The 21,327-nt window shown below is 40.9% G+C and overlaps 3 protein-coding genes across 4 annotated transcripts; 1 reads left to right on the top strand and 2 right to left on the bottom strand.

Annotated features, from left to right (window-relative positions):
- Positions 1-753: 753 nt before the first annotated feature.
- LOC109470966 (protein CLN8-like) lies at positions 754-1,849 on the top strand. The gene has a single exon (XM_019770073.1). It carries the CDS (start codon positions 776-778, stop codon positions 1,652-1,654), a length of 879 nt encoding a protein of 292 aa, XP_019625632.1. The 5' UTR covers positions 754-775; the 3' UTR covers positions 1,655-1,849.
- An 889-nt stretch (positions 1,850-2,738) lies between these two features.
- On the bottom strand, positions 2,739-6,953 carry LOC109470814 (protein O-glucosyltransferase 1-like). The gene is made up of 10 exons (XM_019769896.1): positions 6,765-6,953; positions 6,370-6,469; positions 5,854-6,003; positions 5,570-5,705; positions 5,016-5,140; positions 4,607-4,766; positions 4,424-4,482; positions 4,055-4,222; positions 3,861-3,917; positions 2,739-3,718 (listed from the first exon to the last, which is right to left on the bottom strand). The coding sequence occupies exons 1-10, from the start codon at positions 6,931-6,933 to the stop codon at positions 3,574-3,576; spliced, it is 1,269 nt and encodes a 422-aa protein (XP_019625455.1). The 5' UTR covers positions 6,934-6,953; the 3' UTR covers positions 2,739-3,573.
- Positions 6,954-7,338: 385 nt separating this feature from the next.
- Positions 7,339-18,565, bottom strand: LOC109470130 (coatomer subunit gamma-2-like). 2 transcript variants are annotated; one of them, XM_019768916.1, is made up of 22 exons: positions 18,422-18,565; positions 16,594-16,727; positions 16,099-16,250; positions 15,783-15,858; positions 15,347-15,439; positions 15,045-15,131; positions 14,639-14,755; positions 14,205-14,379; positions 13,924-13,991; positions 13,637-13,747; positions 13,138-13,238; positions 12,722-12,794; positions 11,951-12,215; positions 11,628-11,703; positions 11,396-11,499; positions 11,029-11,154; positions 10,145-10,210; positions 9,837-9,976; positions 9,421-9,592; positions 8,850-8,947; positions 8,427-8,565; positions 7,339-8,195 (listed from the first exon to the last, which is right to left on the bottom strand). In XM_019768916.1, exons 1-22 carry the CDS (start codon positions 18,459-18,461, stop codon positions 7,966-7,968), a joined length of 2,643 nt encoding a protein of 880 aa, XP_019624475.1. In that variant the 5' UTR covers positions 18,462-18,565; the 3' UTR covers positions 7,339-7,965. The 2 variants fall into 2 exon arrangements, with proteins under 2 accessions (XP_019624475.1, XP_019624482.1); XM_019768923.1 differs by having other exon boundaries at positions 7,340-8,195; positions 11,951-12,194; positions 18,422-18,564.
- Positions 18,566-21,327: the final 2,762 nt, after the last annotated feature.

Here is a 21,327-nt window from a genome sequence, read left to right on the forward strand (position 1 = left end):
TCCTGGTTTGAGCAAAGCCTTTCTGGTCACAAAGAGTATGTGATTTATAGGTGACATGTTAAAATTTTAGTGTCTGCTGACAGCAAAGCTAAGGGCATCCTATATACTAGTAGTAGTACTGACGCCAAGATGCATGACCTGATAGATAAACAAGTCTGGTCATTGTCTCACGTTTCAGTGGGAACCACGTTTGTGACCCTTTCATGTTAACTTCATGAATAGGACACTGATTCAAAACTTTGTCAGAGATTTTTAATTTCTTTCAATGACAGAACATTAAAGGAATGTAATGTTACAAATGTTACATGTAATATATCATATATTTCAGTGCCTTGTGATCATTTCTGCTGTCCAACAACTCGATCACTTCAGGTGCCATGGCTCAGACAACTACTCAGGGACAGGTACGTTGAAACTAACAATTATTGCATGTGATTAATGATCATTAATGTAATTAATTCAAACCAAAGATTGAGTCCTAGATTCTGAGTCAACAACCCTGACCCCAAGGCCACACATGCCAGGTAAAACTTTGTTGACTCAAAGAAAATAGTCTATAATAACACTATTGTTAAGTTTGGAAAGTGTCTCCCTAATTCAAGACAAGGAGACTTTTAATTGTTACTAGTATCATTCATAAATCTTAAGTGAGGCATTTTACTTTGATTCTTGTAATGATTTCTTCAACATTACATCATTGTTTGCCCATGTTGTAATGGCCTTAGCCTTTGTAAGCTATAACCTTTGTACTCAGATATGGGACCCTGAAATTCACATGACCATTTCACCTGCATTTCAGCCCAGTCAAGCCAAAGCCATGGGTCTACTCGGTGCCATCAACCCTTCCTGGGAAGACATCGACTACAACCAGTTGCATGTCAAGCTCAAGATCATCGCCGGTTCCTTCTTCTTCTTTGCCTTTGTCTACCTCCTGTGCCACATCCTGTCTTCATTCCTCAAGACATACAACGGCCTGCGTCTGAAGGAGAGGATCTTCTGGAACCTGGCGATCGTGCGGGCGACGTTCGGCGTGTTCTGTACCGTGGTGGGGATCTGGGCGCTGTGGTGGGACCAGGAGCTGAAGAAGGATGTCGTGTTCGCCACCACACCCACCAGCTTCTTCGCCATCTGTACCACGATTGGCTTCTTCCTGTTCGAGTGCTCGACCCTCCTGCTGTCCGACATCATCTTCCGCAAGGTCAGCATCCTGCTCAACCTGCACCACTGGCTGTCGCTGGTCGGCTACTCCCTCATCCTGTGGGTCGGCAGCACGCACTACTTCGCCACCAACGGGCTGATCCTGGAGATGAGCACGCCGTTTTCGGCGCTGTGTTGGGTGCTGCTGAAGTGCGGGCGGGCCGACACGCGGACCTGGTGGCTCAACCAGTGCGTGCTGGTCCACACCTTCCACCTGCGCTCTGTGCTGGAGGCCTTCTTCTGGATGGAGACTTACCGGCACTGGGACCACATCTGGGCGGACATGCCGGCCTCCATGTTTATCTCGTTCTACACGGAGCTGACCCTGGTGTCCTTCGTCATGACCCCCTACTGGACCTACAAGAAGTCTGCGCAGCTCTTCAACCCCATCGACTGGAACTTCCAGGACGCAGAGAAGACCAAAAACACCAACGGGGCGGCAAAGAAGGAGAAGTAACACAGTCTGTTCCATCCAAAAATCATCATGCAAATGTGAGAACAGGGGAGATGCAATGTTTTACTTGAGGCCAATACTGCAATAATGTATCAACGTCGCCCAATTTTCCTCTAGTGAAGAGGGCTGGGTGGAATAGATAGAAACGGTAGGATTTATATGCTTTTAGGTAGGCATTTTCAGAAATACATGTATGAAGCCAAATTAGCCTGATTAAATCGCTTTTGCCGGCCGCCCAACATCCAGCCGTCTTGGGTGGCGGACTATGTAGGGAGCCCCCCGGAGCTTGGGTTACATAGGCTAAAGCCAAATCATCACAAACCATGTTGTTAACATGTATTTTTGATATTCTGTGTACTGTAAAATTTCTACAAATACGTAAAAATGCCACTGACTATGTTTTAATAAAAATGTAAAAAAAAAATTTTTTTAAGTACAACTGCTATGAATTTTGCTAAGGAATTAGGAAGCCAATTTTTTACGTAAAGATTGATCTAACATTACGAATATTGATGAATCTTCCATACAATGGTATTTTGTGTTGCTTCTACAAGACAATTGTTTCCTATCCTAACCTTTTAGTTAGAAAGAAAATGTAGGTCCCAATGTGTTTCAGACATTGGCGGTTACCAATGTTTTGTTACTGAGGATATGGACTCTGGAATGTCTTGAAATTTTAAGATGTGCAAAGTACTAAGGATGGACTCTGCATTTTAAGATGTACAAAATTCAATCAACGCACAATGTAGTGATCAAATTAAGAGAGCAAGTGTTATTCAATTAGTGCAGCTGTGATGTCAGGAGCAAAAATGAACACACAAGAAATGACAATATGATGCTCTTGTGACATGAAATATACATGTGTAACATGTATGTATAATTTTATATGATACATGAATATAAATATATGATTCATAAACATTTTTATACAATGTGATTTTATTATTGTCAAGGTGCTGTGATGCAAAATGTGATTTGATATGTTTGTGAAAAAATACATGTGACTTTTAATCTATTTTGGCATTAGTATTTTTGTGTAGCTACAACTGTCTTCATTGAGTACTAGTCCCATGACATTGTGATAACCAACAATTCTGTAACAGATATGATTATGCTTTATTATTAGCAGCATAAGTTTAGACATACATGTACTTACTAGTACCTTTAAGTACTAGTAGTAATATCACAAAACATACATGGTACGATCACACTAAATGCCATTCATCTGGCAATTGTTATTAGTCTCTAATTTCTAAGTTACGTGGCTTTTTTTGAATGATGAAACATTGTGGAATATATCGAATTCAGCACCAAATTTATCTATCCTATACTAGTAACTTGATAGTATATCATTAATACATGTATTAATTTTATAATGTATTTTTTCAACAGTGCAACACCACAACATATACAACACTTCTTGTAACATTCAGTTTCTGCAGAAAACATTATTGCTTGGTGCAAGATTGTGAGATGTGGCAATCTTCTTTTTCTTACTTCATCATTTTTTTGTGCGTCACAATATACAAACATGAAAAACATTCGGTGGGAACATCTTTTAAGTCTTCAACCCTTCAATTATGAAGGAATTAATGTTTGTGCTTAATTTTCTGTTTGACAGTTAACAAGATTTGTGTGTAAGAATCACACATGGCAACTACATGTACAATCTACTGTTTGAATATCTACGCAACACTTTTAACTCTGAACTGAAATGTTATCAGTCGACACTATACAGCAACATCTCTGTTTTCTCAGAATTACAAACATGAATCTAGCATTACAAATATGGAATAATCATAAGCTCACCTGTGTTGGAAAGTAACATGATAAAGTAGTCTTATCCCACAAACACATACATTTAAGTTTCCTCACAGCCTGAATTCTATCCGGGAAGATGCCTGCTACTCTGACCATACAGGTTATCTGTTCTTGGGTTGAATCTGCTTGTACTCCTTCCTTCTGGTGGGTGTAAACTTGAGGAGTTTGGCGTACTTCTTAAGGAGTTTCTTCCAGTAACACTGCACATCTTCCTGACGGAGGTGGTCCCAAATGAACTGGAAACCCCTGGAAGGATTTTTATCACACTTATGTTGACTTTTGTTCAAACAAAGAAAGGCTCTAATTCCTAACTAGGAACCTTCAGTGCAGCTCAAATTCAAGCTTGTATGTACATGTAGCAAGATATGTTTTTAAAAAAATTCCTTACCTTTCAGCAATTTCCTTTGCTACACCCTGATTTGACCTGGCAAACTCAATAAGCTCCCTGTGAGGAAAATAAAACATTTTCATTACATTTTTTTCCATACATCTGGTAAGAAAACTTCATCCTTCATAAAAAGAAGGAAAGCTGTACTGAATTATGAAGTACATGCATAGTAATTAGAATGTTTTTCTTCTTACTTGACATTCTTGAGATCCTGACTGACAGGGATGTAGTGTACCCAGGGTTTGAGGGCAGGGTAGAAGAACTCTAACCACCCCTCCCCCACGTGGAACACCGTGGAGTGACACAGGAACAGGTGTTTGAAACGGAAGCTTGCTGCCACGCCACGGAAGTTAAACAGGTATCTGGAAAAGGGAGTGATGAGCAATGTTTGAAAACGTGTTCCTGCCTTAGTCGTTCAACCTGTGTCTGCTCTACCACTGAATGTCTGCAGATTGGTGACGGTTGAAACAGCTTAAACAACAGTCAACTTCTTTGACCACTGGACTATGCACACTACAACAGTAAGTGTCAATGTTACATATCTGCAATTTGTGACAACTTACTTGTACTTGCAGTGGTCCTCCAGTTTGATCTCTGTGGCAGCTGGCATCCCCAGTGTGTCCTGTGGTTGGGAAGAAACAATCCACAAAACATTGTGAGATTCTAAAAACAAGGAAAATGAGCTCAGGTCATGATACATAAATAGGGTCTCCCTGCACAGAAGCGTGAGTCTCCCTCCCACTGACCTTGTCAGATTTCCAGGCCTGGTTCTTGGTGTACTGAGCGTCCACCAGGTCAGGCTCAGCTCGGGACAGCAGCACCAGCGGGTCTCGCTCAGCGCTCGTACGCGACCCGCGGAAAAACGCCTTGTCTTCCTTCTTATCCCACGGCCAATCTTCGTTAGCCCTGAGGATTAATTAATCATGAATTATTCTTTCTTTTTTCCTTCCCTAATAAATGAAATGCCATACCATAAATGTATAAAACAAGTGTCATGGATCAATAGAAAAAGTTATGTAGTTTCATGTTAAACTAAAAGGTAAAAGGTAAAGCAGTTACCCTCAACTGAGATGAAGTATGATGCTTTTTTAAGTAGCTACAGTACAATGTAGTTTTGTTACAGCCCCCTTTTTCCCCAGATTCAGACAGACTTACTTGGTGATGGAGTCCCTCATGAGGTCCCACCTGCCCAGTCCTGTCGGGAAGAGAGGCCAGACAGCCGGGCCGCCCTCCCAGAATGTCCAGGCTGGGTACATCATGTCCCAGTGTTCATTAAAGGTCTGAAATATATATTACACAATGTTAAACCCCAACAACAATTCTCCTCCATCAAAGGGGGTGATTCATCTAATGTCACATGGAACATGTAAAAATCCATCAAGCCTATCATTAAACAATCATCACCTTTTCATCAAATCTGAAAGAGGCAAGAAGATATTCAGGCCAAGACCTTAGGTTTGGGGCTGGTAATATGCTACTGAAGACAGACTAACTTGATCTTTTCTGAGCTTTTGGTTACTCTCCAGGCAGAGGTTGGTGGGGAAGATTGTGACCTTTTTATCATATACCCTGTTTTCTGTGTTGGTGGGTGGGTGAGTAAGCGACAAAAAACAGTTCAGATGATATAAAGGTCACAATCTCCCCAAACAACCTCTGCATGGCAATTGGAGAGTAATTTCAGTGTCTTTGAACTTAAAGATGAGTCTTACCTTACTGAAGGACATGACAGGTTTGGGTTCTCGCTGGTACATGGGACTCTGCGGCCAGTCTCGCACGTTGATGATCATCTCCATGTCTGGTAGCTCAGAGATCATCTCCAGGATGAAGTGTTCAACACCTGAACATCTGGAAGGGAACATGGTACTGTTAAAGAGTCCTTATGATGAACTTGTGTATCATTTCACATTCTTAACTACACAGTAGAAACAATCTGGATGCTTACCACTTAGATCAAAGGGAAAAATAATCTTAGGGACCACCTGTCGCATCTCACCTGGCCGGGAACATACACCTGTCCTGTCTGTAGAGTTTGTGGTCGATGATCTGGTAGTGAGTTCCCTTGTCCTGCTCCAAGGTGTGATCAAACTCTTCCCTGGTGATCCCTCCTCTGTCCTTCCACAGCTTCAGGTCTTTAGTTATAACACTAGGCATGGACGGAAAATAAGCAGGTAACAGCAACAGTCATCATAAATGAATGAATAAACCTATATTGCTCGATGGTGATAACTATATGTTACATGCACAGAGGACAATGTAATATAAATATGGCAACAATGACAAAGCAATCAATACAAGACTACTGGGTATGCTGGACTCAAGGAATATGGATGTTAATGTTACATGATGTATGTTAAACATGTCTTTCTGTTACAATACATTCTCTCATTTGTAAAGCACTACATATAAGATAATGGTTACTGTCCTATTATTAAACACAGGTCTGGTGGAGGCTAGCCTGTGTGTGGGCTGCTGGCAACAGTCAGGATTTAAAAACAAATCAATTCCTCACCTACTGTGACAGGCACATTTCTTGTCCGGGTTGGGGCACGGCTTGTAGTCTTCCAAGGCTTGGTCAATTTTGTCCAGGTATTTCTGCCATCGTGGGTCAACTGAACGAAGTAATTAACGAAACATCAGACTCTTCAGAGTAAAGAAAATGTTCACTTTCTTTTTGAACATTAATATTTTCTTTTATACTAACAATGGAGTCACATATGAAGTAAATCAATATATGGACAAAAACAAAGGCTATATTTCTTGGTTTCAGAGCACTTTTTCCCAAGGCGAAGACGATATTCTTACAGATATCGAAGTTACATGTTGGTCATAAAAGAAAGTACAAGACAAGCATAACAATAACAGTGAACGCCCCCCTCCCCACACGAAACAACCATATTGCACGACCTTCCCGGTACTTGTCCTTCTCTGCTTGCTCCGTGACATTTTCGTCACATGTTCCTGTTTCCTTGTCGCAGTAGGCTTCGTCAGAATTCGCCCACAAGCTAGAGATTTGGAGGAAAACAAGGAAACCGGTGATCCATGTCTTCAAACTGTACCGGGAAGTCGCCATCATGCCACATCAGCTGGTCGGGCCGTGCAGGGGCGCCTCCTTGCGGTTGTTTCAAAACTACAACTGTTCAGACTTAGGTGATCACACACAGGCGCTATCGTGTTAATATTGCACGTATAATGGATGTCTTAAATTAAAACATTAATGACAGATTTTGTGGCATCTTAGATATTCCTCATGTTTAAAGAATAGCTTCTGTGATGCCCAAAAGAAAGGAGAATCACCACTAGGATATCAAGTTATGAGGACCAAGTTTTAACCAAATGGACAGATAACATTACAGTGTTGCTACCTACATTTTCATAAGTATTATTTTGAACATCTCTTTAAATTTTAAAGTCATACCAGGTATTCAATTTCACTACTGCTAACTGCAGGGACAGAGAAGTATGAAAATAATAATATTTCTGACACAATCTTTCACACAAGGCATCTTTATTCTCATGGAATAGGTCACATACATAAGTTGACACTAGCAATTTACTATAGATATAGTGGTGTAACTAATGCTATATATTTGAGACACAGGTATTAGTGCAACTGTTCTGTCATACATGTACCTACAATGTATTCTTTATAGAGCTTTAAATTGCTTGATTTTGCATGTAGATAACCTTTTCTCATTACCAGCATTGATGAATCACGGAATGTCTAACATGCTATATTCGACAATGTTCAAATACAATGTTAGCTTTCTTGTTGAATGAGTCATTGATATACAAGTAGACCTTTGAATTCAAGACTGTTGGTAATAAAAGTTTAGGAGGTTTACAAAACAGCACAGATGGAACCTTTGAATACCTAACCCAGCATCATTGTATACATTAATGCTGGTCCTAATCTTGGTTCTGTCTACTGCCCCAAAGAATCTTGCCCTGGCTGTTACTGTCTTTATCGTGGTAACCAATATTAAACAGGAAATTCTTGGATCATAGTTATTGAAGCTTACTACAATAGACCAATAAAGAATTTATGTTAGTTTCTGTATCCCCGCCAGCCCACCATACATAAGACAAACCCCATGTAACCTTGACTCTACCCTACACTAGCAGAGATAACTTCTGCAGCTGTCTCGTCCGTGCTGCGGACTGTGATCTGCATGGTGACGCCGTCGTCCACCGCGAGCCGAGCTCGGACCAGGACGTCGTGGCCGCCCCGGTAAACTCCAGCGAGGAACAGCGTGTGCGCGCTCTTGTCCGCTGGCACTTTGTCGGACCGCTCGCACGGCTGCATGCCCATGTGGTCCACTATGTTTTTAACCGCATCTAGAGGGGCGGAAGATTAAGTTATGATAAAGCAACACACTTTGCTTCAAACATACAAATTTGTACGTTCATTGTATATAAAAGAAAACACTTCATTCAAAACCTGTTTGCTACACAACAAAATAAATCAGCATAGACGTAGCAGAAAAATGAAAAGAATTTAGAATTCACAAGAGATTACAATCTAGATATCAAGATGTCACTACAGTGAAATAAGCATAGTTTACGAACCTTCCAGAGTTTTGACAGTAGACAGTGCGTATGTATCCTCCATCTGGTAGTCTTCCCCGACTTCGTCCCAGGACGCTGCAAAGTTTGGTTTTAGCACCTTCTGGATGTGGTCTGAGATTGTCACCTCCACATCTTCTAACTGGAAAACAGCAAGGCTTCTGTTAGTAAATTTCAATCTGTAGTGCAGATCAAAAGCAAGAAATTTCTTCTCTCTAGCTCTCTGCCACTTGGAGCCACTCACAAGGAAATAAATTGAGTTTCAATTCAACACTTAGCACATTGTTAGCCATACATGTACACGTGCCCTTCTTTGAGACGTGTCGTCATGTACATGTAAGTCACAGTCTTTTGGGTGTTAAAATCAAAACCATGTTTCCTGCCATGACAGACATCTAGTTACCCAAGCTCAGTTGTTTTACTCACCACATACTCGTCCTCGTACCCCTCCTCATCAGGTTCTCCTGTGTTGGGGTCACAGTCCTTCACTAGGAACTTCAGCGTGTTGCTGAAGGTGCCGATCACTGCAGCGACACAAGCAGGGCAGTTAGAAATACACATCACAAAGCATACTCAAGTAGTCATATAATTTATACATCAACCACATTTACTGTTCTGATGGTGGTGACCTCTGCAAATAAAAGAACTCAACACACAAACCAAGAAGGGCAGAGTGCATTGCAATGACAGCTATTGATAAAGCACTGCCTTATCAGCTGGTGAGAAGGTCTGTGAGTCCTCAGGCAGTGCCATACAGGTGTAAGTGATGCCAGTTATGCATCATGTTTACATGTAAAATGTGACTATCCATACAAACACAGTTTTAGATAGAACTTCACAAGATAAGGTGGTGAGGAAGCCTGTCAGTACTGACCAGATGTTGGGTCGTCTTGCGGCAGTGCCACGTAGGTGTAGGTGATGCTAGTTATGCATCATGTTTACATGTACAGATAACTATCCTTACAAACACAGGCTGAGAAAGTGTGTCAGTACTGACCAGAAGTAGGGTCATCCTCCGGCAGAGCCACACAGGTGTATGTGATGCCAGGCTGTCCGTACGGCAGGGAGGCTGCTGGGACGTACGACAGGACCTCAAACCCTTCCGTCGGCTCCATCTGTACTGTCACATTCTCCAGGATCTGGTCATTCAGCGTGTTCGTGCAGTCAAACTGCGGGAGAGGAACAGGATTAATATGTAATAACTTTGACGGAGAAAAAAGAGTGTCTGAAAATTTATAGAGATTTAAAAAAATATTCATACCGTTACATTGAATATTAGAGGTGCCTAAGTATACTTGGCAATTTGACTGGATACAGTGCAATTTTATCAGGTACATACTCAGTGATTTTATTTGAATACTTACTTAGTCTATTGAAGTTGTTAAGCATACACACACAATAACTATGTCTCACCTGGAACACGATGTGGTTGGTGAAGGTGTGTTTGATACATCTGACGACGTACTCTGTCTCTGATTCCGTCAGCTGAACCGCCGCGGATGACTTGAAGAGAGGCCCCAGACCTTGGAATTCTGGGATGGCTGCAAGTTGTTCTGTGAACAGAAGACAGAAACTAAATAAAACAAGCCACAGGTACATCATCTATGAAAATCAGTTACCAGCAGAATCTACAGGAAAAGTTACCTGGTACAAGTCCTTATGTTTCCTAAAATAAGCAAAGGCTCAAACAAACAAACAAACAAACAAACAAACAAACAAACCTGCGTAGATGTCCTGTCTGGTAGCAGCCACCTTGTCTGGTGCCTTGGCTGCAGGCGTGACCTCCGCTGGATGGGAACATTTGAAACAATCTAATTATACAAAACCTAATTTGCTTTGGACTGAACAGCTTAACAAGCGTACTGCAGACACAGAAGCCATGATTGAACCTTTGATCCCCTGAACAACTGCTTCACAGGTAGAGGTACCCAGAGAAAACTTGACAGGATGGCTGGCATAGAACCAAACAACCACAGCAGGGCCACATTTCAGCTTCAGCTGTCTATTGAAACCTTGCAACCCACATTATCTAATATGTAATGTATGCATGTTCCCATCTCCTGGAAGAGTAGCAGTCACTAGGCAGCTAAGGGAGAGATGAAAACACCAATAAACACCACCAGGGCATCTACTGAAACCTTACTGTTCTTCAGCAGATTGAAAAAGGGCATGTTGTGAGCATACAGAGCAAAAGTGCTGACAATCTGCCTTGGACATGATGGTGTACAAATGTAATACCTGAGAGTTGACCCTCTGCACCAAATATGCGCAGCCCTGGAACAGGCATGATATAGAGGACTTAAAAATATGTGCATGTTTTAAACATGTTTGAGCTGGAAAGTTAAAAAATTATAATTTGCAAAAGAAAACTGTTGGAAAAATGTAAAATGGCCTGATGATAAAAGTGATAACATTTTCTAATCATACACACATCCCCGACATCATATTTCCTGGTCCTTCTACCATCATATTTGCAACAGAACAGTTACATGTAACACGCATGCCTTCTGTCCAGTAAAGGAACTGAGGCAAAACAACATGAAGAGTGAATGCCTTGGTCACTTCAGTCAAACTAACCAGAGGAAGTGTGTGGTACAATATTTACCTGTTTTCTGTTCTGCTAGTGGCTGTGTGGCCAGTGGGACACTCTTCATGTCAAACTGAGTCTCAGATGGCTCCAGTGTGTAGGAGTGCAGAGCTCGCTCCAGACCCACTACTGACACATTCAGGCCTATACAGAGATAAGAAAAAATAATAATGTTAATTCCAGGCCTTCTCAAGCAAGTAAACTGTGGATTTCAAAAGTGGTTGGACCAAAAATGAAAAACCTATCAGCTTTTCCATCAGGTGAGCAGCATCAGCCAAGATTCAACTCAAAAAGAAGAAAGGTTACTAACCACTGACAGTGTCTTGCCCAATCGTACATAATAGTAATTAATTTAAGTAACATTGAGACATAGCACAGGACGTACCATTGAGGATATAGGCTGAGTTGAGCGCCTTGTTGCCCTGTTTCAGCACGTTCAGGTAGAAGGTGGCTCTGTCTCTTACCTCGTCATCTGTGTCCAGTAGGGACCTGCGACAAACATACATGCTTACAGTTCTGTCCAATCTACAAATATCCGTATACACAACAAGCACAAACACTACAAGTTTACAACCAATGGCAAATACAATCAACAGCTGCTGTTTAAAAGTACATACCGAGACAGGAGCACCACCACACTGGGCATGAGTTCCTCACAGTGGGCTCCAAACTTAGCCAGGGCACTCACCGCAGCTGGGAAACATAACCATCAATGGATTTTACAACATTATACGTTTTAGGACCTCCCCCACCAACAAAAAAAGTATTGTGTGCAGTACATCATCCATAATTTGTAGAATATCAATGCTACATGTGTGCTCAACATATCCAGTAAAAGAGAAAAGGATAAAAAGCTGTTAAAAAAGTTCTTATTTGTTTTGTATTGTTAACAAAATTCACTACATGAATTGAAGTGTTAGTATTTCACCCCTCCCCTTACCTGCGCGTACAGCAGAGTTCTCCAGTATGACCCTGTTGTAGATGAAGCGGATGTACTTGGAGGGGGAGGGTGTGCGGGGGCCCTCCCGGCCCAGCAGGTGGAGGATCCTGGTGGCCAGTACCGTGTGCTCGCAGTCCTCGATAAACTCACACAGGTGCGCCAGGCCGGCCTCCTTCGCATCAGGGTTCTCCTCGATGATCCCGATGAGGGAGTCCACGATCGCCCGCTTGTAATCGAAGCCGCCCTGCGAGGAATTGGAGGAGTTCTGAATGCAGAGTGCGGGGCGGAGAGAAGACGGCGGAGAGAAGATTGGAAAAGCAGGTAGAGCGAGACGAAAAACAGGGCAGCCGAGAAGGGAGGATTCCAGTTAAGTACATACACAACACCGACAAATGAAAATAAAAAAACAAAGTTCACAGGATGAGCAGAGCTTTCAGGCACTTTTTTTACATTGCAAGACGGAAATACAGCAGCCATATACATGAAGCATGCAGCCACACCAGGCCAGAAATTAAGAGGCAGCCAAAGTACAACCAATGAAACTCAAACAAAAGGCAAAAATACATCACAAAGAAGCACATGTAGGCTAAACAGCGTATCAGCATCTTTGATTTTTTCCCAACTGAAGTAGCATTTTGACATCAAATTTGTATTGGTCACACCGTTGGGCAGCAGGTACAGGATCCTGCCTGATTGAACTGTATTCAATGACTTTTAAAAAAAGCGCAAAAAGACTGAGTCGGACCCCAGGGGAGCCAGTTGTGTTCCTACCTCATCCCTGAGCATGGAGGCCAGGAAGTTCATCAGTACACCGTGTTTCCTGGGGAACTTCAGACACAGGGACCTGGAACCAAGAAAGTCAGGAATCAGTCAATTTCTGCATTCAACTGATTTTTGTGAATCCAAACTGGTCAACTCGTATATCCATCCTTCAGTGTAGTGACACCAACTTTGGAGGCTTGGAGCAAAGGCTGGTTATATGAAACAAAAACCACCTTGTGAAGAGGCCCAAAACAGTGGTGGATGATAACAATTAACATGTTCAATTCTTCAATATTTTGTGGGAAAGCAAGTTTTTATACATGTCAATTTTGGTTTGATATGACTGACACATGGCTCTTTTAAGGGAATATGGAAATCTTGTGGGTCTGTAAGGTGTAAAAGATTACGAGATCTTGGCTCTGTACCTGATGGCCTGCACCACGACAATCTTGAACTCATCCGAGATCTCCGACATGAAGGTGGAGATCTGCTTCATCAGCCGATCCACACTGCTCTCACTGCCCGTCTGAAACACACCATGAAACAGGCGATCAGTGATGGCAGACTTCGTTGCCTTCAGGGTTATTCTTTTAAGGTGTTTCATTTCACATTCTACTCTTTCATTAACCTATGCCATGTACATTACATTTTGTTGAAAATACAGAAGTCTCATGAGTGCAGAAACACAAACAAACATACACACATTTTAGGGTTAAAACTTTTGATTCGACACAACGGATAGTTCTCACTTAAAGCTTTCGACCAGTCACTCTGGTCTTTTTCAATAGACTGACCCAGTGAGACTTGTCATGTGGCTTCTCGGAAATGTGAAGAAGACCAGAAGCTCTAGATGAGTACAATCCTTTGTGTTGAAACAAATTTTTTTTACTCTAAACATGTAACTACCACCACAGACATCCCCACCTTGAGCAGAGTAGTGATGGCGAGAGTGGCAATGCTCCTGTTAACATCAGTGATGAGGTTCTCCAGGTCCAGGTTACAGGCTGCTACAGCTGCAGGGTGCTTCATCGCAACCTGGGGACACAACAGTGAAGATTATCTTCACCTTTACATGAATTGATAAACCAGTTTATCGTCTGTTGTTCCCCATAACCGAGGGTTAGACGTGCTTGCACTCTGATTTTCTAGTGCTTAAAAATTAGTATTTCTAAATGAGTGAGAAATTTGTAAAATGAACATAATGTTCCCACCTTGTTGAGTGTCCTGACAGCAGCAAACCGTAGGGTGGGTTTGGGTGAACTGCAGAACAACTGTAGCACTACAGAGGGGAGAAAATAGTTGTAAAGGACTGTAACAAAGTCTTCTGTGTACTGCTTCTAAAATTGATACACACAACATCATTTGTAAGTTCATTTTTTTCTGAGATGGTTAGTTGATGGATTTTGCAAAAATATACGTATTTTTTTTTTACAGAAGAACCCCACCAGACAACACTGTTTCCACAAACTTTTGCCCCCCCCCCGGGACGTACCTGAGATAGCAGGTGCTAGCTCCCGTGCGCTGGTGTTGGGCATGTTGACGATGGCGTGGGCAGCCTCGTAGATCACCAGCTCACTCTTGTGGCGCAGACAGGTCTCGATGAAGTCGAACAGCGGACTGTCTCTCCCCTCTGACTCCTCTTCAAGCAGCTTGGTCGCAATACGGATCTGTGGGCACAGGGGAGGACTCCCAACTTAGCAAAACAGAAATCTCTGACAACAGTCAACATTTTGTGTGCAATTGACCCATGAATTTTCAATCTGTGACACAAACAGTAATGCATATATTTATTTAGTTATTACGATTTTCCACATACACGGTAGGCATGGTGGAACAGGTCGACATAAAGATACCTTTTCAAAGCCACCATGCATGTTTTGTTACAGTATATAAAAAGTATTTTAGGAGTATATTTTAATTACATACCAGCAGGCAGTAGGCATATGGTGACCGTAGCGACTGTTTGGTGAACTTGCTGACCAGCTTGGACACTCCCAGTCGATCAGTCTTTTTGATGTGGTACAGCACTCCGATGGCATGGTACTGGGGACAACGGAACAACATTACAATTCACATTCCAATGTGAATTCCAATAGTTTTCATATTTATTAGTTGAACGTACAAAATCTATGCAATCATTTAAAACCCCGTTTATAGTGGTCACCTTTTTACTGTGACAATTTGCTTCAAGTCCTTTGCTTCAACATAATTTTATGGTATGTAAATATGCGCATCTTGGCAGTGAACATTACTCAATAAAGACTTCGGCCACAAGAACATTTTATGTGCTTTTTTTATGAATTTTAAAAAAGATTCAAATCTCGAAGCATACCTGGACCATGATGTTGTCACTAGAAGCAGCCTCAGCAGCTTCATTCACCCAACGTTTCACCACATCTCCACTGGACCTCATCAGGTGCTGATGATAGCATCACAGGAAAAAATGGTTACTGTACGATGTAACTACAGATGTAGGAAGCTTTACATACATCAAAGTTGGCTTGCTGTGCAGTTATGATGACTACACTATTTAAAGCTGGTATACTTACTGGATGGAAATAATTCACACTATAAACAACAAAGATACATATCGTGGTTCCAATGACATTTCAAGGTAAAAATTCAACCACTTACCAGACTGGAAGTGAGGGCTGCACTGGACACAGAAGGGTTCCTGTCCACGATGGCCTGCTTCATGTACCGCTCAATACTCTGTAACATGGTGCTCTGGGACAACACAACACAACTTACATTAGGTACCATACCAAACATCACAAACTCATTCACATAATATACCAAAAATGCACCAAATAACCTAACTCAATGCTCACAAAGGGGGATCTACTCCATTTTACTGTGAATATGTTAAATTGGCAGATCCTTAATGTGGTTTACTATATGAAGCATATTGAAACATTAATTTAAATACTGGTCCAGGAAGTAAAATAATGATGTTGCTACCCTGGGTGATAACACTTTTTACAGGAATGTACCAAGTAGTATTACATACTCACAATACTTAAAGGTGAACCTTGACGATAGAGAAAGATAGACTACTAGTATAACTTACATCAGTGATCCTACAGAGAGCCCTGATGGCAGCTGCCCGGTACATGTCCTCCTTCCCTGTCATGTCCTTAGTTAGACTGTACAAAAACAAGACGGAGGGATTAGTTAGAAAGTAGACTATGCTCAAATTGGCTCCTTTGTGTTTTTTTCTTTGTATTGTATGTCCTGCTACAGTTTTTGAAAGTTCAGTGACAAAAAAATAACAGACAGGCTGATTGGGCCTCCTTCTCGGGTTGATCGGGCCTCCTTGCCTGACCAGTGGAAGGGCTGTGCTAGCAGAGTGATGGAGTCAGGCTATTCCTTGTCCAGAAACACACCTGCTTGTGACGATGATGACGTCCTCGGCCAGGTCTGCCATCTCCTTGATGGTGAGGTACACCATGCGGCGCAGCGTCACGTCCTGGGACTGGAACAACTTCGTCATGGCGAAGAACGTCTCTGTGGCCTCCGTGGTCGCAATGTGCTCGCCCTGAAACATGGAAAAACTTGTGTACCAAATGCCTTAAGGTGGTTTACCAGTTAGGCACTACAAACATGTAACGTTACAAATAACAATCTTCCAAAAACATTTGCTTCAAACCATTAGGACAAGTATAACTCAGTTCCTGGTGTGAGTGGATCCAACTTCAGTCTAATCATGTGCAGTAGTACAAAACTGGTGTAGTGGGGTTCAAGCACCACCAACTGACCAGTGAATCAAACTGGACAGGATCTTTTAGCCTTGTGGTCAGTGCATTGGGTTCGTGAGCTGGCGGAATTACAGTACTAGTAAGTGCTGCAAACATGTATCAGACTGCTGCGCTGCCCCCTACCTGGTTGATGAGGTACAGCACTTTGGTGAGGATGTGGCAGCACTTCCTGGGGTTGATGGGCGTCTCGTTGAAGGTGCGTGCCTCCTGGAGGACAGACGTCTTCTCAAGGTTGTTGAAAGGGTTGAGAGAAAACCCTAAGGACCAAAGCAATAGAAATTATCAAGTTGTGTTGCTATTGCAATTTCAATGAAATAAAATCACCGAGTTGCAGTTATCTGTCTGTATACACCATGAACAAATCATTTGTCTTATGTGACTGTGTGTCTTTCTGTGTGTTTTGGTGCTTCTCAATATATCATTAGGATTATAGGATATATACACAATGTAGCATAATTTGACATACATCCCCCGTGCTTCTTTCTTATTAATTAATATTCTTATATAAGAGCCCAGAATAATTTTGTTGGGAAGAAAATATCTAGATATTATGAAGGTAAACTCTATCATCTCTGGTTACCATGAGCTACATATTTACCTTCGCCAAGAAGGTTATGTTTTCAGTAGCGTTTGTCCGTTTGTTTGTTTGTGAACAGCATAACTCAAGAAGCTTGATATGGATTGTCATGAAACTTGGTAGGTGGGTAGGTCTTGATGAGACCTAGAAATGATTAGATTTTGGGCCCCCTGGCGGCTTTTGTTGGTACTGCAGCAGAACTTCTGGTTTTGATATCTCGCGATATAGACATACTAGGGTCACGCATTTTGGTTGCTAGATAGCTCTTGGGGTAGGGAAGAAGTGACATGAGTTTGGGCCCCCTAGCAGCTTGTTCTGGAACTGCAGGAGCGTTTCTTGAAAAATCTCCGAAGGTGCATAACTCAAGAACCGGTTGACGGATTGTCATGATTTTTGGTATGTAGGTAGCTGAAGTGATGCTTCACATAATCAGATGACAATTATGCAAATCAGGTGCTAATTTGCATAATTAATGAGGAAATTCTATAAATCTGCTTCGTTCGATAATAGGACTATGAAACACGTGTGACATGTAATTGAGAACGAGAAAAACATCCGAGGATATAGATTATGTAAATGAAGACCTAATTTGCATAATTAATGGGAAATGTTTATAATTTCATAGTTGCAATTGCTGGGAATTCTATACTTGCCGAAGGTGAACATCAATGAAGATAATTTATTAACATCATGACCTCATTTGCATAATTTATGAGGAAGTGCTAGAATAGCCTATTTTGTTAAGATAAGGCTATCATTGGGGGGAGAATATGATCCATATGATGTAATCTATTCAAATGACTCTGTTATTTGCGAAATCAATGATCAAAATTGTATAATTCGTCAACCGTCAATTTGTTAACATCATTTGGCGAAGGTATGAGATCGTGGAACTCTTGTTTTCATTTATTTCAAATATTATACTGGCTTAATAGTGCCCATGAGACGTTTGAGGGGTTATGTCGAGTGAAAAGCTACCCCACTTGTAACAGGTGGCATGGTTTAAGTTTTAATACGGATACCGGTGCACCTGTAGGATGATAAATAATAATTTTTACGTGTGCTCTTTTTGACGTGGCATGCGCATGCACGAAGATTATCTCACCGACACAAAAATGATATGTAAACTAAAACAACTTCCTTCAAAGCCTGAACACACGGAAATGCTGTTAATGCTTCCTGGTGTGTTGCCTATCAATTGTAGTAGATCGAATTCCAGCTTTATGATGTTAAAATATTCTGCAAAATTTGTGGACTTTTTGCTGGTTTACTACCGCCCCCCTCCCCCTTCTCCAACAGCATACGATTTCCTTATATCGGATGCATAAAACACCATTTCAACGTGACTTGTCTTGCTAGGCAAAGGCTACTTACCATCCTCTTCGTCCTTCTTATCTCTACGTAGTCCCAGCATCTTGAAATTCGACTAAAATCTTAAGTTGATCGCTGAAGGAGTTTTCTCATGCCAACACTCGCAGGCCACGTCACTTCAGTCTTCTGCGCAGCTTTCTGCGCACCTGGAAACTGCAGTTCTGTCTTACCCGCAAGAGGGCGATGTTAGATGCTGTTACATTGCATCACATGTTACATTGTAGTACATTTGTAATACCAAATATACAATAATACAATGTTGTACACATGCACTTTACTGGTACTTTCCACCCTTTGCCTACAATGTTAGGAATCCCTAAACCTTCTAGGCTTACCAGAAAAGAAATAGTATGTAGTTTAATAGCAGGTATGCACTTACCACAAAGTTACACTTGCTAGTAAGTTACACAAACATTCAGAAGGAAGACCATCATGAACAAATACATGGACTTTATTTTGTTCAATCAAGAACAGAAAATCCTCCTAAAACCCAGAAATATTAAGCAAGATCAATTGTTACATGTTGTACAGTTAGCTACTTGAGTTAAATTATGACAATGTACATAGGAACTTTAAAACAGATCTATGTGCAACAATGCACTGACAAGACCAGTTATACTCTGTTATCAGTGAACATGAAGTGATGTTACACTGTCCTGTCTTCAAGAAGATTGTCTGGACACAGCTACATGTAACCTTACCATCATTAAAGTTCTGTATGTTGTAGTTTTGTTCTCTAAAAATTCTGAGGGACTTGGATGAAACCTATGTATAGTGTTGAAATTGTTCTATGTTGAGTTCTACAATGCAGTTGCCTTAAATTCTTCAGAGCATTGACTTCCTTAAAAATTCTCTTCTGCAACAGTCACCACTACAGTAAATCTGTGCATATTGTTGTTCTTTTGATCCTCAATGCTGCCATTGCTATTTCAGCTCAACCTTTTTCTACGGGTCTAAATTTATATTTCTCTTCACCTTTCAATTTTATAGAGCTAAGTCACATTACAAAGCAGCTCACAGACCACAGCAAATCTTAAATATGCTGACGTTTTTTTTAAGTTATCCAAACTTCTCCTAGATACCAGAAGAACATTTGCCATTATCAAAAATTCTGGAGAGAAAACCATGGAAACCTAACAAGGTTAAAGATAAATTAGTAGGGATTATCAATCACCAAATATTATGAATATGCACACCATTAAATTTCTTTCAGCAATTTTTTTCAATCGTACCACAGCCTTATAGACAGCTATCACCCTGTATGCCTGACCAACCAATGTTACATCTTAAGAATTAACAACCTATTGTTATTGTAAGTACTGTAAATAATTGTACTTAATGTATAAGCCACAAGATACAGATAATTCTAAGTTTCTATTTGTGTTCATCGTGCCAGAGGTTGTATTGTTTTACATCTAATCCAAAGATGAACATTATGAAAATGGCTTTCTTATTCACATCTGTATGAAGTACCTAATTCTAGTTTTACACAGTACACATTGCACTATCAATGATGAAAATGTTAAGATGAAACAGCCACTGACAATGTCTAACTCTGTACATGTAAACTTAGGCCTAGTAGTTGGACTTACTGGTGCATTGAATTTTTTATGCATACTATGATATATACATTAACAACATGAAAACATAGACATGCTACTGGTATTCATTAAGTGGTAAAAGAAAAGTAAGGTACGCTACATTACCATATAGTTAAGCCTAATCTCCAAGCAGATATTGGGGAGGCTACATCTTAGATGCCCTCATCTTTGCCAAACTGGCCTCCAAGGGGCAGCTACAAAAACTTTTCAGGTTTACCCTTCCCAAACATCTACTTGGAAATTAAGTTTTCCTATTGACAACAGGAATGTGAACACAATAACTGGGATGCCTGGAATACATGATGTAATGCTAATTTTCCATAATCAACTACATTGTACTTTTCCTCTGACAGTCTAGCACTTCACAACTTTGGTTTGGTAAAGCCACCCTGGGACAAGTATGTCCTAGGACAGGCATATGATTGTTTAAATGCTTGCACTAAACCAACACTTTGATATGCTTGCATTAAACCAACATTAGCATAACTTTCAGTCATACATTCACTGTAATATTATGTACTAGAATTAAAGGTAGATTTGTGTATTGAAGTTTGTAATATAGTATAAACATTAACTTTCATGGTATATGATGCTAAAAATGTAAATATGTCATGACAGTGACATAAACTGTATCTAGGTGAAGAACAGTTTTCCAAGGTTCACAGTCACAAAAATTTGATTTAGAAGGAAAAAAGGTGATTTTACCGGAGTGAATGTTTTCTCATCTGGCTTCCTACCAAACCCATAGCCACACTTACAAGGTACCTACATACACAGACAGGGCCTGGCACCCGGGTACTGAACAGTGTCTGTAACATTCTATGGAAGTTTGTTCATTGTGTGCCTGATAAAACCTGTGTATAAACACCAATTTTCCACGGCCATTGTACAAGGCCTTTTTCGTCTTTCTACTAGAACATTTCTTTTTGCTTGTTGTGTTTTAAATGGTCACTTGTTTCTAGGGTGTACATACTATGTGCATGTCTTTCCTTCTATTTCTGATCTGGTGGTATGCATTCTACATAACAATGTATACCTTTTAAACCTGTATACTGCTTCGAAAAATTTTTCCTGTAGACAAAGTCTAATGCTATAGTACATTGCATGTGCACTTACTTAAACACATTTTCCACAATGCACTGCTTTTCTCATTTATTCATTATCAAAAAACCTATGTATCTTTGACAAATAAATTTAAAGGCTGAGAACATAGGCTTTCCAGAAATTCAGAAAGGAACAAAAAGGCAAGCTAAGATTACAGCAGCAGTTTCATGTAGAATGATTCTCATTTTGTAGTAATCTAAAGAA

Source organism: Branchiostoma belcheri, unplaced genomic scaffold, assembly GCF_001625305.1.
Source record: "Branchiostoma belcheri isolate BF01 breed outbred unplaced genomic scaffold, Haploidv18h27 scaffold10, whole genome shotgun sequence".
NCBI lineage: Eukaryota > Metazoa > Chordata > Leptocardii > Amphioxiformes > Branchiostomatidae > Branchiostoma > Branchiostoma belcheri.